This window comes from Diabrotica undecimpunctata, chromosome 2, assembly GCF_040954645.1.
Source record: "Diabrotica undecimpunctata isolate CICGRU chromosome 2, icDiaUnde3, whole genome shotgun sequence".
Taxonomy (NCBI): Eukaryota; Metazoa; Arthropoda; class Insecta; order Coleoptera; family Chrysomelidae; genus Diabrotica; species Diabrotica undecimpunctata.
The window spans coordinates 67670622-67696125 of record NC_092804.1 but is presented as its reverse complement, the minus strand read 5'-3'; the positions used below and the strand labels follow the sequence as shown (position 1 = coordinate 67696125).

Below are 25504 nucleotides of genomic sequence, written 5' to 3'. Positions count from 1 at the left end.
ACTAAGTTCACAAAATTCATAAGATTGAATTCATTTTTTGTAATATTTTCATTCAGAATTCCTAATGGTTGAAGTTGTAGTTCCAAGTCATATTCATGGCAAGGAAGAAGTTTACTGGAATATAGGTTCTGCAAATAAGGTTGGATTTTTCTGATAGTTGCTATCAATATGGGTTTTTCCTTATTTCTCCAGTATTTATTGTCCATATTACAAAGTGCTTCTAATTCAATGATTGATTGAATGACAGGGTTGTTTTTAATGCTTAGGTTTTTTAGCAAAAATTTTGTGGTGAGCCATTCTCTTCTGTATTTTAATGGCAGTTCTCCAGACTCTGATAACAAGGCTTGGATTGGAGTTGACTTCATGCATCCTGTGATAATCCGAATACTTTGGTAGTGCATCTGATCTAGTTTCTTCAATATATATTTAGGGCACGTAGATAGGAATTGACCCCCATAGTTTAAATGACTTAGGATAAGTGCTTCATGGATCAGTTTTAATATTTTTGGGTCACTGCCCCACCATGTTCCACACAAGGCACGCATTACATTCAGTGCTTTACCTATTTTGACTTCCAGCTGGTTAATGTGTGCTTTCCATTTAAGGTTCTTCTGTAAAACCATTCCTAGGTATTTAATTTTATCTACCCACTCTATATGCTGACTCTTATAACTGATATTTCCAGGCATTATTTTGGTATTACCCCTTGTAAACAAGATAGCTTTAGATTTGCCCACAGAGATGTTCAAATTATGATTGTCCAGCCAGGCTTCAAGATTGACTAAATATTTGTTTAATTTTGATATCATATTCTTAACATTCACTCCCTTGATTAGAATTACAAAATCGTCAGCATACTGTATGACTTTAGCATTTTTGGGGAACACTTCGTGTATTGAGTAGGTATATATGTTAAATAGCATTGGACTTAATGGTGATCCTTGTGTGAGTCCAGTGCTAGTGGTATTTGGGCCATGTACTAACCCAGAGTTATCTTTGACAAACAGTTCTCTGCATTTTAAAAAGTCATATATGAGGTTAGCTAAATCATGTGGTATATCCAAATGTATTAATGTAGAGTACAGTTTGTCAATATTAACATTATCATATGCTGAATGGATATCCAAGAATATTCCTATTGTACATTCATTATTACTAAATGATTTTTGGATTTCAGATGTCAAAAAGGATAGACATTCTAAACATCCTTTACCCCTTCTAAAACCTAGCTGCAATGGTCTGAGGATTCCCTTATTTTCTATACGCCATTCCAACCTATTTTTGATCATTGATTCTAAAACTTTACCTACACAAGAGGTGAGGGCAATAGGCCTATAGTTAGTTGCAATGAGTTTATCTTTCATAGGTTTTAGGATTGGAATTATTAATGACTGTTTCCATTCAATCGGAATGGTCCCTGTACTTAAGCATTTGTTAAAAATTTGTAATAATAGTAATGATCCTGAATGAGGTAGATTTCTAATCATAGAGTATGAAATTAAGTCAAGTCCCGTAGCAGATTCCTTTTTAGAATTGATTATGAATTTGTATTCATTAAAGGTAAAAGGGGAACTTGTATTGCTAGTTTGTATACTTTGTTGATGTAAATGTATACTGGGAGGAGCCAAGGAATTCAGTATCTCTTGTGCCATATTAGGATCAGGAAGGGAGTTAATTGGGCTATTACCATATCCAGCTATTTTCCTAACTTTATCCCATATTGTCTTGATTGGCGAGTTTCTATTAAGACCTTCTGCAAATTTCCTAAAATTATTCTTTCTTTTTTCTTTAAGGAATCTTCTAGCTATAGCACATTTGTTTTTTACTATTAAATAATTTTGTAAGTTGGGTGTTGATTGGAATTGCTTTGTTGCCTTAATTCTGTCTTTAATGACTTCAGCGCAAGATTCGTCCCACCATGGGATATGATACTGTTTATTAACATTTGATTTGTACAATGGGATGGACAACTGTGCAGCTTCATTTATTAGATCTGCAAATGATCGGTAGTTCTCCCCTGGAAATGATGTAAATGATGACTCTAATACTGAGGTATATTGGTTCCAATTAGCTTTTTTGAAGTTTCTGTTATTCCTTGGTGGCATGTGGATGGTAATGTTTTGGACACCAATTTTGCACATTGTGGGTAGGTGATCACTAAATCCTAGGTCAGGAATTATTTGCCATGATGATCTGGTAGCAATATTCTTAGATGTTATTGTTAGATCCACAGCTGATGATCTTTTTGGAGGTGGTGCTATTCTGGTATATGAACCATCATTTAAAAAAACTAGTTCCAGCTCATCTAATGTTTGGAAGATGTTTCTCCCATTGGAATTATTACAAGGGCTACCCCAAGCCTCATGCTTGGCGTTCAGGTCTCCCATTATTATTACTGGTTTGTTGATTTCCTGGATCAGTTTTATCCATTTTTGTTTAGATATGGTATTTGCATTAGGGAAATAGGCATTAAGTAGGTTAATTTGGAATTTAGGTAGGAAGATTGCTTGCAGTTGAGAGTTGTTATTAAATTTATTACATACAGATATTTCATAAAATTCTACTTCATTCCTAATAAGGATGGCTATACCACCATATGAATCATCTCTATCATCTCTAATTACTTGATAGCCCTTGCATCTGATTATATGGTTATTATTTAACCATGTTTCATTTAGCAATAATATGTCAGGATTGTATTCTTTGATAATTATTTTTAAGTTATCCACATTAGCATTATATGATCTCATATTCCATTGTATTATAGTCAAAGGAGTGAAAGCTTTATTTTTTATTTTTATTTTGGGCTTAGTATTCTGAAGCATCAGATACTGTCCCATCTTCCATTAACTCATAGGTTATGTTATTTGTTGAGCTGCTTTTAATTGTTTTATATTGTGATACATTAGATGAGTTAGGGTATAAGTTTCTTAGCAAGTTGTTTACAAAAGATAGTACCATCTCTTTATGTTGTGGTGGTAGTAATGACATTGCATGGGAGATTCCATGTTCAGTTTCCTTATTTGCACTGTATCCTTTTGATGTTGATGGCATTGATTGAGAATTTGTTGCCCAGTTCAATCTTCCCTCCGGATTAATTAATTGAGCACTATGTTGTTTTTTGTCATATCCTGTCATGTTTGGTTTCCTTCTTTTGGTGGGTTGAGATTTGACGATTTGGTTATATTTTGGTATACTTGTGTCATTCTTTATGGCTTCTATTCTTCTTTCTGTGATATCTATTATATTATTAGGCTTGGATTCTGTATGCAAGACAGGAAAATTCTCTTTGTTCAAAGAGTATTCCCTGTTTTCATTTTTCGGTATTTGCATGTTTGCTTCATAATATGAGATGTTAGAGAAAGACATTAGGGCTTTTATTTCTTTTTGCCTTTGGAATTCTTTACATTTTTTATCTTTAGAGATATGATCATGATTTTTACAGTGTATGCAGTATGTTTCACAATTCGAGGCTTCCCCGTGTTGGTTTTTCCCACAGTTCTGGCACTTTGGGTTCCCTCTACATTGATTATTACTGTGACCATATAACAGGCAGTTTCCACACATTAGGACTGGGCTGACATATGGAATAACCCTCATGGGTAATCCATACACAAGCACCTCCCTGGGCAGTGCTTTTCCTGTAAATGTTACGCATATGGTGGTTGTTGGTACATAGTTTTGTTCTTTTCCCTCTTCGATAATTCTCCTATTTAGTCTTTTTATGTCAATTACTTTACAGGATACTAATTTTGTTTCGATTGCATTTTTAATTTCTACTTCAGATATTTCTTTACATATGTTCCTTATTATACCCTTACATGTGACATTGTGATTTGGGATAAAGACATCATATTGTAAACTTTCCCATCTCTTATCATTCACAAATAGATTTGCCGATTTAAAATCTTTAAAAACAACACCTAACCGGTTTTTCCCTTTACGGTTAAATTTAATAATTTGCTGTAGGTTTAGGTTAAATATTGTTTTAGCAATACTTAAGATGTGAAAATTCCCTATATTTTTGTCTTTTCCCTGTACATATACTTCGAAAGGACCGGAATCATATATATTATATTGGTTATTAATTTTTTTTCCACTTAAATCAGGCGGGGGGTCAGGAGGTTTATCAGGATCGAGGTTAGTGTTAGTGGTCTCCATTTTCGGCTGGAGGAACCGTGTCGTGTATTTTATTACTATTAAGTATGTATGCTGTATGCGGTAGGATCGGGTTACAAACAAAGGATTATTAGTAATAGCCTTATTATCTATATATATCAAAGGAGAAACTTTGAAATGCGTCTATACACTTTGACAGTTGTTTGACGTTTTCATATAGGATTTTAAGAATGTCGAGAATTATTGCATGACATTTTAGTCAAATCTGACAGTTGCAGGATCGTAATCGGTTAAATGTGAAAAGGTTATTTTGTTTAAATATAAAATAAAAACTAACAATTCAAAATTGTTTTTTAATATTAAAGGTAAAATTTTTAATTTACATATTAAAAATTTCGTCCTGTATAAATTTTTATTGCGCATTATATCGGAACGGCAGTTTGTCATAATTCCTATTCTATAAATTTTAATATTAGTCTTTGTTCCTTCTCGGTATATCTCGGCATATTTAAAATATTTTCATGACAATAAATGCAAAATTAAATTTTTACTGTAAAATGTCTGAAAATACTAACCTGGAATGACAGTTATCATTTTATCAGTTGACATTATGAAAGTACTGTCAAGATCGAGACCTTCTGCATCAAATTATATTTATGCGCATCATTGATTGGATATCTATTTAGCGGATTATAAACTCCAACCAATTATACATCCGCAAGTCGAATTCGCATTAATACACAAATACCCGTAAACGATACATAATTTTCTAAGTTCTATGTAGAATAATCACAGACTCACGTTTTTTTCTGTCACTTTTAGCTTAATGCGTTAGAGAGAATTCGATCAACTATGACCATCGAGCAAAAAAACAAAAGAGGGAATGTAAAGGTAGTGGGGGCAAAAATATTGTTAGACAGGAAGTGCCATCTTGAGAGGCCAAATTAAACAAGGAAAGAGAGTCTTTCCTTGTTTAAGACATCAAATTTAGTTGGGTTATGTTATTATTTGTCCCAACTGTCACATGAAATCTTATTTATATTGAAGTTTTTTAACAATTGTTTCACATTTTAGATTGTTATCGTTAATATTTAATTAAAATTTTCTCGTCTAAGACACATTCTGAAAACTATTTTATAGCTACTGTTAATAAGTGTCGGAAAATTTAAATTTGGCGCATTCGCATTTCCGGATATGTCCGCCATCAGAGGCCACTTTTTTGGTCGCCTTTTCATAACGATTAGATTCCCTCTTTTGCCTTTTTGCTCGATGACTATGACGCACTGAAAGAAGGGACGAACTATATGACCATATCATGTATAATATATTATAAAAAACGTATAAAAAATTATTTTAAATAAACTTACGCGCATAAATCTTTCTTAGTAAGGCCTGATGCAGGTCTGAATATTCCAGAGAAACAATTTCCTAAATTTGGATTTTCTGTGTTGAACAGTCTGTTTCGACATTCACTGGATCTGGCCGAAAAGAAAGCTGAAACAAGTAACTGGTTAATATACATTTTTAAATAATGAACTACAAAGACTATATTTTCAATTGGATAGTGTTTGCCATTTTGAATTATATTTGACAATGATATACATTCTAATGTATGCATATTAACTTTTACAACAGTTTATGGATCGAAATAAAGACCTCGCTGAATAAAGAGCTACACAATAAGCATTCTTATTGTGCAGCTTTATGCTGATATCTTATTATATTTAATAACTAAACAATATTACTAATCATTTAGACGCATGTTTTGACGAGATACATCCTGAGTACCTACTGCAATGCGGCTAAAGGGCAAGAATATTGTTGGCTGCTTTTTACTCATGCATATTTCTTCTTCTTCTTAGCCTTTTGTCGTCCATGTTTGGACATAGGCCTCTCCCAACTCCTTCCATCGGTCTCTATCCTGAGAAACATATTTCCAATTTGTTCCGGCTATTCTTTTAATATATCATCAACCCATCTCATCTGTGGTCTTCCTCTTGGTCGTTTACTTTCGTAAGGTCTCCAATGTTGTATTGTAGTATTCCAACGTTGGTCTTTTTGTCTAGCAGTGTGGCCCGCGAAGCTCCATTTAAGTTTGGCAATTTTTGTTGCTATGTCCTCGACTTTTGTTTTGGATCTTACCCAGTCGTTCCTCTTTTTATCTGACAGTCGTATACCTAACATTGCTCTTTCATATTAACTCATGCATATAAACAACTGGAAACCTTCCCAAATAATCTCAACAAATCATATGAATATTTCACAGAATAGCGTCTGATACAAAACTAAATCTCTCCCTTTCAAAATTTCTTTAAATAAAACTGAGATAAGTTGTTTGCATCTTAATATCCAAAAGGCTAACGAAGAATTGGAGGTCAAAATGAACAACGTAGCAAAAACAATACCAACGCTACCCGAAATATCTAGGGGTTACCATAGACAGGACTCTGTTGTTTAAAATCATTTAGAAATAACTGCACAAAACATAAGTAAGAACTAGAAACAACCTTATCCAGAATGTCTGTGGTACTAGATAGGGATCCTCTGCGGACACTGCTAAGATCTGTGCTAAGTTTGGTCTACTCTGCGGCAGAGTACTGTGAATTGGTCTGGCCAAATAGCATCCATCTGATGATAGTAGATGCGCATCTCAAAATATTAACGAGAATGATTACTGGCTGCATCAAGACTACTCCACTACATTGGGTACCCACCCTCCTGTAATGTTTTTTATTTTGAGTACGATTTCCGAAGTGGGAATCGAAATAAACTAATAAACTTTTAAAGTAAAATTGTGGATTATTTCCAATAAAAACATTAAATTGTATGTTATTTGTGCATTGCTTATATCTAAGATTTATTTAAATCCGCCTATATATTGCTAATAATTTAATTTCTTTTTGACATTTATATCGATCTTTTATTAAGTCTTTCCTTTGTATCATGGGCATCCCATTTCTATTTTTTGGGATTAAGATATCTAAAAAAAGTGATGTCTATTTTTTGTCAATTATTGGTCTTGTCTTTCCTTTTTTTGTGTATATATTTAGCGTATTTCTCACCCCTATAAACGATCACGCCCATAGTCTACCAGTACCGAGCAACGGTACCTTCGAGTCAAGGGTATCCAGTGTTCTAAGCCTACTACTTCTTAGTAGTTTAGTTGAAACAATGATATAGTTAGACGATTAAAAGATAAAGCAAGTCCAAAAACTTAAGCCAAACTTAAGACCGAGGCTGGGGCTCTGTGCCTAGTGTATGGGCGACCAGTCTGCAAAGTCATTTTGTTCAGATAAGTCCAACGTTGAATGTAAAAGAAAAATAAAGTAAAATGAATGAAATATGAAATTACTATTTTACCAAAAACCAAACTATGTATTGTTGTCGATCAAGTTTTTCATTGGTAAAAAATGTGTTCAAATTTATTTACACAAGGGGATCGTTATGTAGATAAAATTATTTTGTAGGCAGAGTAGTTCATTTTACAATGTATGTTGTTATTACGTCACTTGATCGTTCCGCGATATAATTTTTTATTGCGAATATGATTTAATATTAATTTTTAATACCGCAAAAACAATAGGAGTGGTGTAGATCTTTCTAATATCCTAATGTCAATATAAAAATCCCATTCTTATCGAGAAGAGTGTATCTTTTTATTTTTAGGAATCTCATAGATCTCTCGAAGAAAATTGTTTTGATGTGTATTTTTAATTAAATATTCGTTAAACGTACGTTGTAATTTATTTAAAGGATTGCATTACATTCCTTGTCCATTAACAGAGCAACAAATTTGTTTAAAACCTTTATTGTCTAAAATGCTCTGTATATTTACTTAAAACTTTTAGAAACTAATTTTCTCTCTTTTTAAACACAAAGTATGTAAATAAGAAACATGTTTTGTTTAACACTCATTCTGTATACTACAAAAAAAATTAATGTCACTTTTGTATTAAGACCTGTTCAAACAATCCGATCCATTAACTACAGCCTTGGTATTTTGGGGAAATAGGTCAGAATTCCAGTGTCCTATTTTTCAGGCGCCACGTGTCTGGAATTTCAGGGCTGTTAACAAATCCTTGACTAAGGCAGGGCGGAACTTTTAGGCACTAAAAACTTAATTGACGTGTCGAGATAAATAACAGCAGAAAATAGTAAAAGGTCACGAAATACTGTCTTGTAATTATTGAAAATTGAAATAAACCCACACGAATCTTGAATACGAGGGGTGTCAGTTAATATCTCTATTTGTAATACAACTATGTGGTATTGAGAATTCATTACTGCTTATAAAGGACCCGTCAGGACCTTCTTGAAATAGTGTGCCGTTATATGTCTGCCTGTGCGATAATTCTTGGAAAAAAAATCCTATAAATTGTTTCATAATTTTGAAGCTTGTTACATAGGTTCCTGTTGTCCAAGGAAAGCACTTTGTTGGGTCCTTTGCTAATACAAAGTATCTTAAGGTATCAAAATATATCAAAAATTCATGTCAATTGCGGCCGATAAGGTTAAATAAAATAGCAAAGTAGACAAATCAAAAGGAAATACCATTTAAGGACCAAAACATTTTTATATGAACGGTATTAATAAAATGCTAAAAAGAAATATAATTGTCATCACAATTAATAAAAAAAACCATCGGGAACTAGTAAGACAATAAAAAGATATGTCGGTAGAGTAACTATATTACAAACTACAAACGCTTAAAAAAAGAAGCTAAATACCAAGTTATATAAACTGGATTACGAGTTATCCTTCGATATTTTTGGTATACTTTTTCAATCACTTTTCTTGTTGGTTACCATTAGGCAACACTAAATCTAGGATATATCTATAAGCCATATATCCACTATCAAATATTCAAATATCATCTTAACTAAAGGACAGAAGGAATAAAATGAAAAGAACTACGTATAAAAAACAAAGAATTATGGATAATTCCCGTTCTCTATGAGGACAATATCCAAAAATTTGCTGTTGCACTGACTGGGGAGTTATTAGTGCGCATTTTTTCAAAAACCTGGACTATATTTTGTAATTGTTTATTACGAATATGTTTTAAAACGATACAAGATAATTTGAAAATATTTTTGATCCCATAAAAACAATAAATTGAAATATTGTTTTTTATTTATTATAATATATGATTAATCATGTCTTAATTAAGCGAAACAAATTTGTTTTGAACAATATCGGAAATTGGAAGTTGTTAACATTTCAACGTATATACATATATATATATATATATATATATATATATATATATATATATTATATATATATATATATATATATATATATATATATATATATATATATATATATATATATATATTGTTGTGAATTTATTAATTGTTATGTCTTTAATTTATAATGTCTTTACTAATTTATTATCTTGTTCCTACTTTAATTTATTAAAAGGCACGATAATTAATATAAGTTTATTTATCACTACATACACAATAATTTATTAGTAGGCGAGCGTAACAATAATATCACGAGCGCGAATCTTCTTTATTAACTGTCCCTTCCAAATAAAGTTCCGTTATTATATACCAGTGCCGTTATCTCGAATAGTCTAAAACCTTCGATGGCGAAACGGTAAAGGCAACTGGATTTCCCTCGCATCGGTTCTGGAAGGTCGCTCAGGTAAATCGAGGCCTCTCGTAAACTCTACAACATATTAGATTAAAAACATGTTTTAAAGGTTAAAACTATGACTCATATTTTTACGTAACATTGCCCCCCTCTCAAAAGATGGTTCCTCCTGGAACCTTGTTGGGACTAGAACTGGAACGGTATGCTGGTATCGGCAACTGGACCCTCTTTTACAACTTCCAGTTGTATAAAAATGACAAGGGACGGTTTTCTCTCCGCACCAGTAACTATGCGGATTGCAACAGACTAACACCTGGACTTCGGTGTCTTTAAAGATCTCCTCCACCATATTTCGGATAACCCTCCAATCTAATTGGCGGCACTCCAACTTTGGCATGGCTAACTTTTGCACGTCGGACTCTAGTACGTGCCCTCTCAATTGAAGTAAGGCTTCCCATACATCTCGGTAGGTAGGTTGGTCACGGGCAGTGTCTTTTGTTACCAGGTAGAAAAGGTAACGTGATGCATCTTGGAGTTTCAAGGTTTTACCGGGAGCTGGCACTTGGCATTGAAGTTCTGCAACTCGACCAAACTTCCTTCGAAAGACGGATGCCAACCCTGGTGCGTCTTTGATACTGGCCGGGATGGTAAGGGCCAGCGAGTAGTCATCGGGGAGCTCGAGTAGATCTTGCTTTTCTTCAGTGGTAACACCATGTCTCGCTTTACCGGTACCTCCATAGGCACCCATGAATTCCTCAAACGTGAGGTCAAACACATCTTGGACTTGGTTTACTTCCACTTCTTCATCTACGTCGTGGTCACCTTCGAAAGATGCCAACCGGTTATGGTGTACTATCATCGGCTTTCCCCTCGGAATCTTGCTTATTCGGTAGATGACATCGTTGATCTTCTCCATGATGAGGTATGGACCTTCCCAAAACTGCTGCAATTTGGGAGAACAACCTTTTCGCTTCTTGGGATTATACAGCCATACTTTGTCGTTCTTCTTAAAGCAACCCTTTTCGGCTTGTGTATCGTACCGTTTCTTCATTCGGTCGCTAGCGATCTGAAGGTGGGAACGGACCAACTCATGTACATCGTCCATTCTTCTTCGTAATTCGATCACATAATCTTCACCTGCTACATCTTCTCCAGGTCGACACCCAAATTCTAGATCACAAGGTAGTCGCATTTCGCGTCCGAATAGGACTCTGGCTGGTGTCTGGCCCGTGGATTCGTTAACAGCAGATCTGTAGGCCATTGTGAAGAACGGAAGGTATTGGTCCCAGTCTCGCTGATGATCGGACACCATCTTTGTCAAATACTTGCCAACTGTCCTATTCATTCGTTCTACCATACCATCCGATTGCGGATGATACGCGGTAGTTCTTGTTTTCTTCATGCCTAGTCTATCACATATTCCTTGGAATAGATCACTTTCGAAGTTCCTGCCTTGGTCACTATGGATCTCCAAAGGCACTCCAAATCGGCTGATATATTCTTGGATCAACTTATCTGCAACGGTGGCGGCCTTCTGGTCTGGAAGTGCGTAAATCTCGACCCACTTAGTGAAGTAATCCATTACTACCAACATGTACTTGCCCCCATTTTCACTTTCTGGAAATGGCCCTGCAATGTCCAAAGCTATTCTTTCAAACGGGCTTCCAACATTATATTGTCTCATAGGAGCTCTCCTTTTCCGGTGAGGCCCGTTACTCGTAGCACAAATAGTACATTTCTTACACCAGTCTTTTACGTCGTCGGAACTGTTCATCCAATAAAACCGTTCCCGAATTCGCTGAAGGGTTTTCCTTACACCAAAATGCCCTCCCGATGGACTGTCGTGTAACTGACGAAGTACTTCGGCTATTCTGCTCTTTGGGATCACCAACTGTCTTCTCTTCTCTGAACCGTCATCATTTTCCAGGACTCGTTTAAGCAAGCCATCTTCGATGATAAATGAGTCCCACTGGGCCCAATACGTCTTAACTACTGAGCATAGGTTTGATATTTCCTGCCAAGGTGGTCGACGGTTTTCCTCTTTCCATTTTCGGATTTTCTGTATAACTGGATCTCTCTCTTGTTCTTCCCTTATCTTAGTAGGCGTCCAGTCGTCGTTGACAATCGTCGTTCTTAGCACTGCTGCTTCCTTGGATTCCGTTTTGTTGCAGTGGGGACACTCTGCTGGGCATGGCCGTCTGGAAAGAGAATCAGCGTTTCTGTGGCTAACTCCGGCTCGGTGCTCAATCTTAAAATCGTATTCTTGGAGTCGTTCGATCCACCTGGCTATCTGACCCTCTGGATTCTTAAACTGCATCAACCACTTAAGGGCGGCATGGTCGGTTCGGATTAAAAACTTCCTTCCATAGAGGTATTGATAGAAGTGCTCTACTGATTTCACTACTGCCAGAAGTTCTCTTCTCGTGACGCAATAATTCCGCTCAGGTTTTGAAAGAACTTTACTAAAATATCCGAGGACTCGTTCCTGTCCTCCTTGAATCTGAGACAGCACTCCTCCAATTCCCACATTACTTGCATCTGTATCTAAGATGAACTCTCCTTCTGGCAGTGGATACCCTAAAATTGGTGCTGTTATTAAATGCTTTTTCAAGGTCTCAAAGGCATTTTGGCAGTCTGTATCCCAGCGGTAATCTCTTGCTTCCTCCGTAAGTCGCGTTAATGGCTTAGCGATATCTGCAAACTTCTTAATAAACCTCCGGTAGTAAGTACATAGTCCAAGAAAACTTCTCACTTGATGTTTGTCAGTTGGTTTTGGCCATTCCTTAATGGAATCGATTTTTCCCTTATCCACGGCCACTCCTTCTTTACTGACTATATGACCCAGATAATTGACTTTACCTTGAAATAGCTGGCACTTCTTGGGGTTTAACATCAATTGGGCAGCTTTAAGTCGATTAAAAACGTTTTCTAAATTCCTCAAATGGTCTTCGAATGTCTCCCCCAAGACGATTATGTCATCTAAATAAACCAGGCATGTTTTCCAAGATAACCCTCTCAACACATTTTCCATAAGCCTCTCAAATGTCGCAGGAGCATTACAAAGTCCAAATGGCATAACGTTGAATTGCCACAATCCAGATCCTGTGGTGAAGGCTGTCTTTTCTTTATCGACTGGGTCCATTTCTACCTGCCAGTATCCAGACTTCAAATCCAAAGTAGAAAACAATTTACTTCCAGCCAATGTGTCCAATGTGTCATCGATCCGAGGCAGAGGATAACTATCTTTCTTGGTAACGTTGTTCAGCAAACGGTAATCCACACAGAACCTCGTCGTTCCGTCTTTCTTCTTAACCAGGACCACCGGAGAGACCCATGGGCTCGTAGAAGGTTCTATCACCCCGTCTTTCTTCATTTCCTGAACAATCGTTTCAGCTTCCTCTCTTTTCGCCTGTGGTAATCGTCGAGCTGTTTGACGAATTGGCTTAGCATTACCAGTATCAATTTTATGCTTAACAACGGTAGTTCTTCCCGTCTTCCCTCCTTTCGGTACGAAAATATCACGATACTGCCGAAGAAATTCCCTTAATTTCCTTTTCTCCATCTGATTTAGAGACTGTCCTGCAACTGCAACCATTTGGTCGAATTTGTCGTTGGAATTATCAGATGTTGTCGCCTGACGGATTATGGATGTCACAGGTACACAAGTTCCTACTTTTGTCTCTTTCTTTATGGTCACTGGGTAGTCGTTGACATTGATAAGTCTCACAGGAATTTCTTTAGCCGAAGTCACCAATTCCTTTCCAATTATGATTCCACGGCCAACCTCATCGTCGTGGTTCCAAGGCTCCATCATAACAGGTCTCCCTTCGTCTACAATTCCCTGTAGTCGCGCTACTATGATCGTTTCGCTTCTCGCAGGCACGACTGTATCTTCTGTAATGGCTGCTTGCACAGTGTTGTCATTATGTGGATGGAGAAATACCTCCTCGTTGCCAACTTTGATTACCTTATTCTTAAAATCCAATTGGAATCCATGCATATTCATTACGTCCATTCCTAATATAACATCCTCTTCGATGTCAGCAACTATAACAGTATGGACAAACTTTTCTGCCCCAATTCCCAATTGTACCTGGATTTCTCCATGAATGTTGGCATTTTCACCTGTAGCGGTCCGAAGTCGTAACCTCGTTGGTAACAGTTTCTTTCGGCTGTTTATAACTGTCGGGCGTATAATGGTTCTGGTCGCTCCGGTATCCACCAACAACGTATGCTTTTTACCATTTATGTCTCCATCTACATATACACTATCTTCACGACATTTCAAAGAAGCTATTAGTATGAGAGGGTCTTTGGAAAAGTTCTGGGTCGAAGCTGCCCCCCTAAGGCTGACCCGTTCTAGTTTTCCTGATGGTGAGTTTCTTGATTTGCGTCGTACCTAGGGTGCTTACAGGAGCTTCGTACGTGTCCTATTTCGCCACAATTCCAGCATCTGATGGTCTTCGTTTTCTTGTATGTCATGCTTTTTATCATATTAACGAGCTGGTCAAGTTTATCTTCATCTTCTTCCTCTTTTACAGTCCTAACTTTACTGTACCCGCCAGAGGCCTGCGTAGCTGACTCGTATTCGAGGGCGGCGGATAGGACATCAACCAGCGTCTTGTGACGAGCTAATCGCAGTGTTCTCTGCATTTCATGATCACGAAGACCATCAATAAATGTTTGCACGGCCAATTTTTCCATCATGTCTTCGGGAGCTGTTGGATAAGCATATCGTACTAATCTGGCAATATCTACCTCATATTCTTGAAGAGCCTCATCTTTCTTCTGTCTACGATTTTTAAGCTGTGACTGATATACATGCTCCAAATGTTCGTGGCCATATCGCATATTTAACCTCTTCTTCAGTTGTTCGAAATCATCGGTCTCCTCTACGGCTATGGTCTGAAGCACATCTAAGGCATCTCCTCGAAGAGCGATAGTCAGGTTTACCGCCTTTTCTTTTTCAGACCATCCATTTGCTCTTGCGGCTGATTCGAACTGTTTCATGTAGTTGTTCCATGATGATTTTCCGTCGAAAGTTGGGACTTTAACATGAATAGAACCTCCACTTCCTTCAAAATTCGGCCGTGTCTCCAACTTACATTCCGTCTCGTCTTCTTTTATCTCCACTGTAATCGGATTGTTACCTCTCTCTGCTGTCCCTGTTTCCTCCATCTTCCTTTCCATTTCTTTCATCTTTTCTTCGAAGGCCAACATATCGGCAGCAACTTGATTTTTTAACGAAGATATTCTATCGTCGAGGGCAGACATCTCAGAAGTGACTTTAGAGATTTCCGAAGAGATGTTAGCAGAGACTTTGCTTTCCAGCGAAGAAATCTCGTTAGAAACTTTGTCTTCCAACGAAGCGATATCGCCGGAAACTTTGGCTACATCACCAGAAACTTTGGCTACATCAGAAGAAACTTTCGAAATCGACGAGAGGACAGCATCTTCAAATATATAAGTCTCTGGATCTAGTCCTTCTTCTAGCAAAGCGTTCTTTAGTCGTTGGACTAACTCAGCCTTTTTTCCGGTAGAAGCTAATTCTCTGTCTTCAAGATGTCTTCTTAAATTAGTCACTGTCAGCTCATAAATCGTAGCCATTTTCACAATTTATTTTATATTCACTTGTATTATTATTATAAGTCTAATTTATGTTCGATCTCACTCTGACACCATTTGTTGTGAATTTATTAATTGTTATGTCTTTAATTTATAATGTCTTTACTAATTTATTATCTTGTTCCTACTTTAATTTATTAAAAGGCACGATAATTAATATAAGTTTATTTATCACTACATACACAATAATTTATTAGTAGGCGAGCGTAACAATAATATCACGAGCGCGAATCTTCTTTATTAACTGTCCCTTCCAAATAAAGTTCCGTTATTATATACCAGTGCCGTTATCTCGAATAGTCTAAAACCTTCGATGGCGAAACGGTAAAGGCAACTGGATTTCCCTCGCATCGGTTCTGGAAGGTCGCTCAGGTAAATCGAGGCCTCTCGTAAACTCTACAACATATTAGATTAAAAACATGTTTTAAAGGTTAAAACTATGACTCATATTTTTACGTAACAATATATATATATATATATATATATATATATATATATATATATATATATATATATATATATATATATATTAAAGTGTAGAATCTACTGTTTCTTTTTATACATTTACTTAAGGACCACCCTGTATATATATATATATATATATATATATATATATATATATATATATATATATATATATATATATTTTAAAGTGTAGAATCTTCTGTTTGTTTTTGTACATTTACTTAAGTAGAAGTACAGAAGTATTTGCTGACAACGTAAGGAAGTAAACGTTAAATAGTGGGTTTGCAGCAATTGCAATTGCTGTGCAAATATATATATATATATATATATATATATATATATATATATATATATATATATATATATATATATATATATATATATGGTGGTCCTTAAGTAAATGTACAAAAAGAAACAGTAGATTCTACACTTTAAAATATTACGATTTAAGCCAAATTGCTTTAATAAAATATTGATATTAGGAAAGATAGAAGGTGTTAAAGTGCAAATTTAAAATTTTATTTTTCGATATAACTTTCATGTTTGTAAACATTTATGCATAAAAATTTACAACTGGGTACTTTTAAGTATGAGAAATTATAATTTGATGCATACTATATTGTAGCTATCCCCATCTTGTACCGCAGAGATTCTGGATAAGGTTGTTTCAAGTACTTACTTATGTTTTATGCAGTTATTTCTAAATGTTTTTTAAACACCAGAGTCCTGAATAAGGTAACCTTAGATATTTTGGGTAGCATTGGTACTGTTTTTGCTATGTTGTTCATTTTCTATTCGGCATTCTATCAATTGCTTTTAACATTATCTACTGGCTTATGGTATCGAATTCTTTCTCGGAGTCCACGTATATCAGTGCCAATGGTTTGTTATATTCTGCGACTTCTCTATCAGATTCTTTATGACTAGTAAGTGGTCGTTAGTGCTGTATCTCGATCTAAATCCAGCTTGTTCTCTAGAGTGATAGAAGTTTAACATAGTGTCCAGTCTTTTTTGATAATTTTTGTGAAATATTTATATATGTGAGAGCAAACTGATAGGACGTAGTAGTGTAGTTAGTAGGTAGTTTTTTAGATCTGTTATGTCTCCTTGCTTGGGTAATAAAACAATGACTGCATTGTTCCATTGAGAAGGGGTTTTCCTTGGTAGAAGCTGTTATAATTGTGTACCAGACTGTGTGGATTTGACGCCACAATAAGTAATAGACTGTTAGTACTGTGATATTGGATGGATGGTTTTGTAATTTAAAATGACAATGAAATTCTTACCTATGTTAAGTGCAATGAAACAAGAAAACGGAGCTGACAATGACGAATGTTTAACAAAGGCAACAAGTGGCGTGTTTTGTGTAATTTCTGGAACAACATTTAATTTGTATCAGACCAGTTTTGCCGTGACACTCAAATATAGCAGCAGTATTGAAATATTTTTATAATTTTAACACCCTATATGTCAATAAGATGCTTTTCCAGAAAATAGTACCGATTCTTTAGGTTTATGATATACCGAATTTCGCTAATATAATATATCCACAATTTCAATTAAGTCTTATTATTTGTAATGAAACGTGTGTAGTATTATGGCTAATCTTGTGGGACTAAATGTAAAATATAATCTTTGAAATGTCCTTGTTCCCTCACCACACGACTAATTTTATCTGAGCAATTAATTTCTAAATTACATATTCTGTTTACTGTACTCCGGTGTATTCAAGCTTCAACATAAACAACCTCCTGATTATAACCCATTATAATATAAAAACAAAATTAATACTTTTGTAACATGTTAATGTTAGACAAAGCGAAAAGCTCGAGTTCGTTCGGGAAAATACTCCTATGAGATTTTTCCATGCTTTGAAACACTTTCATGAGATACCCCAAAACAAGGTTCAAGCGGTCGCCCAGCCGAAAAGTTGTTCAACGTTTTTTGTACAATTTTTTTTAAAACACATTGTAACCTATTTTATTTTAAAGAATAGCTTTTTAATCGTTAATGAAGCGCTTATGACACAACGGGCACTCCGACTACGGCGTGTATAAAAGGGAAAACCAAGATCTAGGGCACACATTTTTGCTAGTTTAGATTCTCAATCTCAAAATAGATCTCGAAAAAGCAAAAACCATCGCACCCATCCGCTCCTTAAATTCGGGAATCATTCGTGAAGCCATCGAAAATCAAAATTGAAAAACGGCCTAACATGGCGACCGCTGCTGCAGCGACACCCCGTCCCAACCCATCCCTCCTTGACCTTTTCGGCACCTACCGTACCTGCGCCTACTAGTATAAAGTTGCGCTCTAGTATAAAAGCAGCTACATAGAACATAGAGTAAGGCCCCTATCGCGCATCAGAGTGCTATAGGGGGGAAAGGGATGGTCTAGAGCATTGGAGCGCGGTGGGGTGACTCCTGTATTCACACGAGTTAACACACCTCGCTCCAATGAATTGTTACACCCGAACGTAATTCTTAGGGGTGAACATTTCTCATAGGCTGGGTTTAATCAAATTGCTTGCTTGCTAATAGAGTAAGGCCGGTTGTCACTCGACACTCAGGAGTAGGCAGATTGAGATCTCAGTGCCGTTTGACGGTTCTTGTATTTCTACAGAACAAAATATTGGTACGTCACAAGTGAGGGGAGGAGATTGAGGGCGATTCTTCTCGAGAACTTAGTAATTTTCATATATATATATATATATATATATATATATATATATATATATATATATATATATACTGTCACTATTTTTCCGGGTTTGACTCCGCGTTGTAAAATGCTGGTTTTCTTGAAAACCATTGTTTTGGCGACGTTTCCTCAAACCTCCCAAAACCTTAAAACAAACAAACATATATATATATATATATATATATATATATATATATATATATATATATATATAGTGAAATTCGGTATATTATAAACCTAAAGAATCGGTACTATTTTCTGGGAAATCATTGCTTTAAAACTGGGAGGTCTAACAAAAGCATCTTATTGACATATAGGGTGTTAAAATTATAAAAGTATTTCAATACTGCTGCTATTAATACTTTCTTCTTTCATTGCTATTGTGCAGACATATTTAAATCGGACTTACCCATACGCCTCAAAAGGAAAATCTTTGACCAATGTGGGTTATCTGTACCTATTTATGGAGCGGAAACATTAACACTTACAAAAAAGGTAGTAAATAAGATTCGCGTGACTCAGAGGGCTAGCCAGATGTTGGGTGTCTGTCTGAGAGACCGACTCCTAAACGAAGAAATACGTCGTTGAACAAAAACACCAGGCGCTATCGAAAAAATCACGTTGCTAAAGTAAAATTGGGCAGGACACGTCGCCAGATTATCAGACAACCGATGGACAAAACGTCGAGTAGAGACCAAGACAAGAAACACTACGGAGCAGAGGACGACTACAAACCATATGGACTGACGACCTGAAGCGTGTTAGTGGTAACTGGATGCAAGTCGCACAAGACAGAGACAAATGAAAAGATCTGAGGGAGACCGATGTCAAGCAGTGGACGCATATAGGTTGATGATTATGATAATGATGATGATATCAATCCAAACGAATAAGCTAGGATTACTTATCACAGTGTCTGTATTGATTAATGATTTTAGAGTAAAAAATATAAAATAAAGATTTGATTTGGGAGTCACACGATACAGTTCTTGATTTTATATTTTTACATTTTTATCATTTTAAATTTTCCTTTATTTACATTATTTATGGTATGATTAGGCATAGTTAAATGACCATGTTTGGATAAAATTAAAGAACTGATCAATGAAGTTGATAATACAAGCTTATGTTAAATATACGATTATAATCACATAATACTACGATAATAAAATATGAGTGCTAATAAAGCGACAATATCGTTGTTGCTGATTGCATTTCATTTCCGTGACAACAAATACAAATGATTGTTTTGTAAATATTCAGTTTGATCAACGATTTATATTCGTTGGTTTGATGTAATAGTTGTATAATATAAATATAAGACGAAATACTGACTCACTCAACACGATTAAAGTATTGCTATACATTGCTAATATTGATATGCTTAGGTATTCTTCTTAAGGTGCTTTCTCTATTACTGAAGGTTGTCTATAACTACAAAATTGCTCTCTATCTTGAGCTGTTCTTAGTATCCAATTTGTGTCCATGCCTGTCCAGTCTCTTACGTTCTTCAACCAGGAGCATTTTCTTCTTTCTGGACCTCTTCTTCCTTCCATTTTTCCTTCCATTATAAGTCGAAGGAAGTTGTATTTTTCTCCTCTGTAAATATGTCCTAGATAACTCGTTTTTCTGTTTTTTACAATATTTAGGAGTTCTCCCTCAGTACCCATTCTTCTTAGCACCTCGTTGTTGGTCACGTGCTCTGTCCAAGAGATCTTTAGCATCCTTCGAAAAACCCACATCTCAAAGTCTTCTATACGCCTCATACTTGTATTTCCAAGAGTCCATGTTTCCACTTCGTATAGCAATATGGAATAAATAAACATTTTTATAAATTGGTATAGGATATCCAACGATAACGTAGAGTTTACTAGGAATTTTTTTATTCGTTGAAATGCTAACCTAGCATATTCTATACGAGCACGTATTTCGACCTCGTGGTCAAGATCGTTTGTTATCCAGCAACCAAGATACTGGAATCTTTGTACTGGTTCTATATGTTTGTTATAGATACAAATATTAATGTCGACATTTGGTGCACGTGTAACAGCCATTACTTTTGTTTTATTTGTCTTTATATTTAGTCCCAAGCTATCTCCCTCTCTGAATACAAAAAAAAAACATAATTCTGACTCAATGTGGATTAATATTATCAGAAGCACAACAACATTACGATACAACACAACAAGAATTAAAAAATATTTTTATTTGCAATTTCAATTTACGCCTTACGAATACCTGAAATGCGTACGACTATGATTACTCGACAGGTTACCTTTCATGGGAGAAATGTGCGGACCTAAAATGAATGCCTAGAGAGAAAGGAATTTTAAACTATAGTATGGACATTAGAAAGTATGTACTGATAAAATTTGCTTTCGTTCAAAAGTTCTACAAAAGTGGTGTAATATTCTACTTCTGTTCTGAAGCTATTTTCTTGTGGCATCTTAAAGTAATTACTATTTTAATGGGAATAAGCTCCAATTGAAAGTTTAAAATCAGTTTATTGACGTTTCAATTTCCACTTCGGAAATCGTTCTCAAAATACATTCCGAAGTGGAAATTGAAACGTCAATACACTTATTTTAAAGTTTAATTGTGGCTTATTTCCATTAAAATAATAATCTACTTCTATTTTTCGTTTCCTCAACATGTCTTCTTCTTTTGTGCCTCCAGTAAGTTGTCGTTCCATCGTTCTCGTGGTCTTCCTACTGATCGTCGTCCTATTAGAGAACCGTCTGTTGCCGTCTTTACTACACTATTTGTTATCATTCGGCTTATATGATCGTTTCATTCTACTCTTCTATTTCTTACCCAGTTCTTGATGTTCTCCACCTTGCATCTACTTCGAATATATATACTTCTAGCTCTGTCCCATAGTGTCTTGCCATCAATTTCTAAATGTTTTCATCTCTGCTGCTTCTAACATCTTTTTTGTCCTCTCTGTGTCAGGTCACGTTTCTGCCTCGTATGTCATTATTGGTATGATGAATGTTTTGTAAATTTTGCCTTTAATTTCTTTTCCGATATTTTTATTTCTCCATATTGTTTCATTCAGGCAGCCTGTGGCTCTGTTTACTCTATTCACTTGATCTTCCACTTAAGTTTCGAGCTTTCCGTAGCTAGATAATGTGATGCCTAGATATTTAAACTCCATCACTTGTTCTATTATCTGACCTTCCAGCTCCAATTTACATCTTAGTAAATTTGCTATTGTAACCATGGATTCTGTCTTTTTTGGGGAAATTAACATGTTAAATTTTCGGCAGTTTTATTAAATTGGTGCAGCATACGTTGTAAATCGTCTTCACTTTGAAAGAGCAGTGTTGCATCGTCTGCATAGCAGATTAATTAAGTTGTTTTTCTCCCATTTGCGATCCTTGTCTAGTTCTTACTTTTTTTATTATTTCATCCACAATCAGGTTGAACAATAGAGGACTCAGGGAATCTCCTTGTCTTATCCCATTGCCAGCTTCAATAGGGTCGGTTAGTTCTTCTTCCACTTTTACTGTTATTGTGTTGTTTTGATAAATATTTTAGATCGTTTTGATTATTTCTAGAACAGCAGTAAGGCCGCGGAAATGAAATGAGACTATGCTGAAACGTTTGGAAGCCTTTGAGGTGTGCGTATACAGGCGACTATTAAAATTATCCTGGATATACAGAGTCAGAAATGAGGTGCTTAGACGGATGTACCAAATAAAATAACTGATTAAGTACCGAAAAATATGAGTATTGATCATACAGGGAAAGAAGCAATGTAAACGTGGTGTTATCAGAAGAAGAACATCATGGAAAACTAGAGACAATGGTACGAAAAATCGACTCATTATTCAGTATAACGAATATGTTGGACTGCATGACATCTAAATATCGATAACAGTCATAAAACTAGAAAGTTGCAAGGGCATAAAATTGATTGTTGATCAATCCCGTTCAATAAAATATGTTCGGAAGACTTAACAGTGCAGAAAGTATAAGACCATAAGCCTTTTATCTACTAAATAAAAATATGGGAGAAGATATGTGGATAACCAGAAATGTTCCATAACCATTTTGGATTAATGAAAAGCATAATAAAGCTAATGAGAAAATGCGAGAGACGAATTGTTATTTAGCTATTTTTTCATTTTGAGAAAGCATTATATCATACATCAAAATATCCAATAAAATAGTAGAATCGATAACTAAAAACGCTATATAGATTTTAAATTATTTTCTAACCGTTTCCTGATAAATAGTTTGTATATTTTATGTTTCTTGTTTCCTAATACTTATACATCATCCATCATCTTTAGTATACATTTATATATTTAATTTCCAAATAACTTATTGTGTTTGATGTTGTGCTGGTTAACTAAAATACTTGATTGTTTTCTACAATAAGAATCACTTCTAGTTGTCGACCTTGAATAAATATAAATGTTTTATAAAAAACAAACATTCGTAGCCATGCAATTCTTTGAACGATTCTAACATTGTAATAATATCAATTATGTGGGATTCTGTATAGTTAAGACTACACACGACTATCAGAAACCAGAATTTTCCAAAACGTAGGACTTCATAACATCAGAATTAAATTTTTTCAATTAACATACCACTGTTCTTAAAAGGGTTCAACATATTTTAAACAGAAAAGTCTTGAACAGAGTAGGTCAAGGTGAAGGCGACTTAATAAAGATGATAAAAAAGAGAAAACTCGAATATCTGGAGCATAAATGAGAGGAAGCAGATACAGGATAATGCAGTTGATACTCAACGGAAAGATCGACGGAAAAAGAGGAATTGGTAGGAAGATATACCAATGGCTCCGAAACCTTCGTCAATGGACTGGCTTATCAGCAGATGAATTATTACATGCCGCGCAAGATTGAGAACGATATCGACAAATCGTCATGGAAGCTACCCACGCCTAAAACTTGGGCATGGTACTCAAAGAAGTTTTTAAAAAACAGACAAATAAAGTGATAGGCAATAATATCCATTTGGTCACTTGGGCTATAGCATATTATAGATACCGTTACTTACGTGAGAGTTCACATATCAGCAGGGTAGATAAGATATATCACCATTATAGGAGTAAGATTATTAACCACGAATATTTTAGTACTATTTTCCATAATATAGGTTAAAAGAGCAAGCAACAAACTAAGTAGAATCTGTTGGAGGACACATTTTACAGTTTTTATTTTATTTTGAAATTATTGTTTATTATTTCAGCTAATTCGTGTTAGCAGAGATTAATGGCTAGAGTAAGGTACTAATTTATTTCCTCTATTCAAAATATACACACTTTTAAAATTTTGGTGCTCCTAGATATGTTCAAAAATAATCAAATTAATATTTAAACTGTGGTGGATATTATTACGAGGCTTGTTCAATTGAAATCAATCTTTGGTTCATAAAAAATATTGCCAAGTATATCTACAAATTTATAACCAAAGAATAGATGGAGTGAGAAGGAGAGGCAGACCCAGAGCACGATTTAGGGATCAGGTGGAGGAAGACTTGAGAATGTTGGGAGTACGAAACTGGAAAGCCAAAGCGAAGAATAGGAGAAGATGGAGACTTATCCTTGAGCAGGCCAAGACCCACCATGGGTTGTGGAGCCAATGATGATGATGATATCTACAAATAATTACCACTATAATTAAGGCACACCCATTGTTTTACCAACGGATGTTTCCCCTGCTTAAATAATGCTTGTGGCTGTTGTTCGTAGAATTCTTCTACGGCATTTTCTACCTCTTCTTCCGAATGAGAACGATTACCTTTTAACGCTTTTTTCAGTGGCCCAAATATGAGAAAATCGCAAGGCTATTGGGACTATAGGGTTAATGCTCAATTATCCTCCATTTTTTTCATTGTAGATTTTCTTTCACTACTTTGGCAACATGAGGCCGAGCATTGTTGTGCAAAAGGATGATATCACGTGAGAGCTTCCCTGATCGTTCGTCTTACTGCTTGATTGAGCTTCTTCAAAGTTTCATTATACTCGTACAGGTTTGCGATGGCATGTACTCTAGTTCTGTAAACTCTATGAGCAATGGTCCTTCATGGCCGAAAAAAAATGGTAACGTGACCTTATCTGCAGAATTTTGAACTTTGAACTTCTTTGGTGGCGAAGAATTTGCGTGTTTCAATAGCATCGATGACAGCTTACTTAATGGGTCAAAATAATGACTCCGAGATTCGTCGCCTGCTATTATTGGCGAAAGAAAATCATTACAGTTTTGCCTGATTCCGTGAGATGCTGCAAAGATAAACCCATTCGCAAGCTTTTTTGGTCCTCTGACAAAAGATGAAGAACCCATTGTGCACAAACTTTGCAGTAACGCAGTTTGTTTACGATACTATGGACAGACCCTAAATTCACGCTTTCTAAAATTGCTCTGATTGAAATTCGATATTCTCTAATCAAGCCTTTCACACACGCCACATTCCTGTCTGTTGATGCAGTACATAATGCACCTGGCCGCAGCTTATCACTTGCCTCCTCACTTCCACTCTCAAATTTTCCACACAATTCCTTGACAGTTGGATACAAAAAACGTCCTCCCTGAATGAATCTGGTCAATTGTTGATTTTTCTGGAGTAAATCTGGTCTGGTATTTTCCAACTATGCCCACTGTATAAAGTTGTAGCCTTTAGTAGAGAATATTTGCTAGTATTTTGTAAGCAGTTGTTATCATTTAATCAGCCTATGACTTCATCAATGAATAAAAAAATCTAAGAAATTGTTTTGTATCCTTATTTTCTCTGTTAAATTTTCACAAAATTCTAATTGTTGATAAAATTCATCTTCAGATATTTCTTGATTAGTTTCAATTTTGTAAGGATGAAAAATATCTCTATGTAAAATGCATTGTACCTACTGCCTTTCTGTAAATACCATAATGCCTTGCCAGTTCCAGTTGTAATAGTTTAGAATTTTCCTGAAGGTTTAATAGGACCTTTAATGATTTGTCATCAATAGTTGCAGTTTTCGGCC

At 35.4% G+C, this 25504-nt stretch overlaps 1 protein-coding gene across 1 annotated transcript in view; it reads right to left on the bottom strand.

Moving 5' to 3' along the window:
* LOC140434647 (uncharacterized) overlaps positions 1–25504 on the bottom strand; it is a 147433-nt gene that overhangs the window by 27346 nt on the left and 94583 nt on the right. The window contains exon 3 of the mRNA XM_072523060.1: positions 5487–5613. Within this exon, the coding sequence (XP_072379161.1) occupies positions 5487–5613 (127 nt within the window). The remainder of the gene's footprint in view (positions 1–5486; positions 5614–25504) is intronic.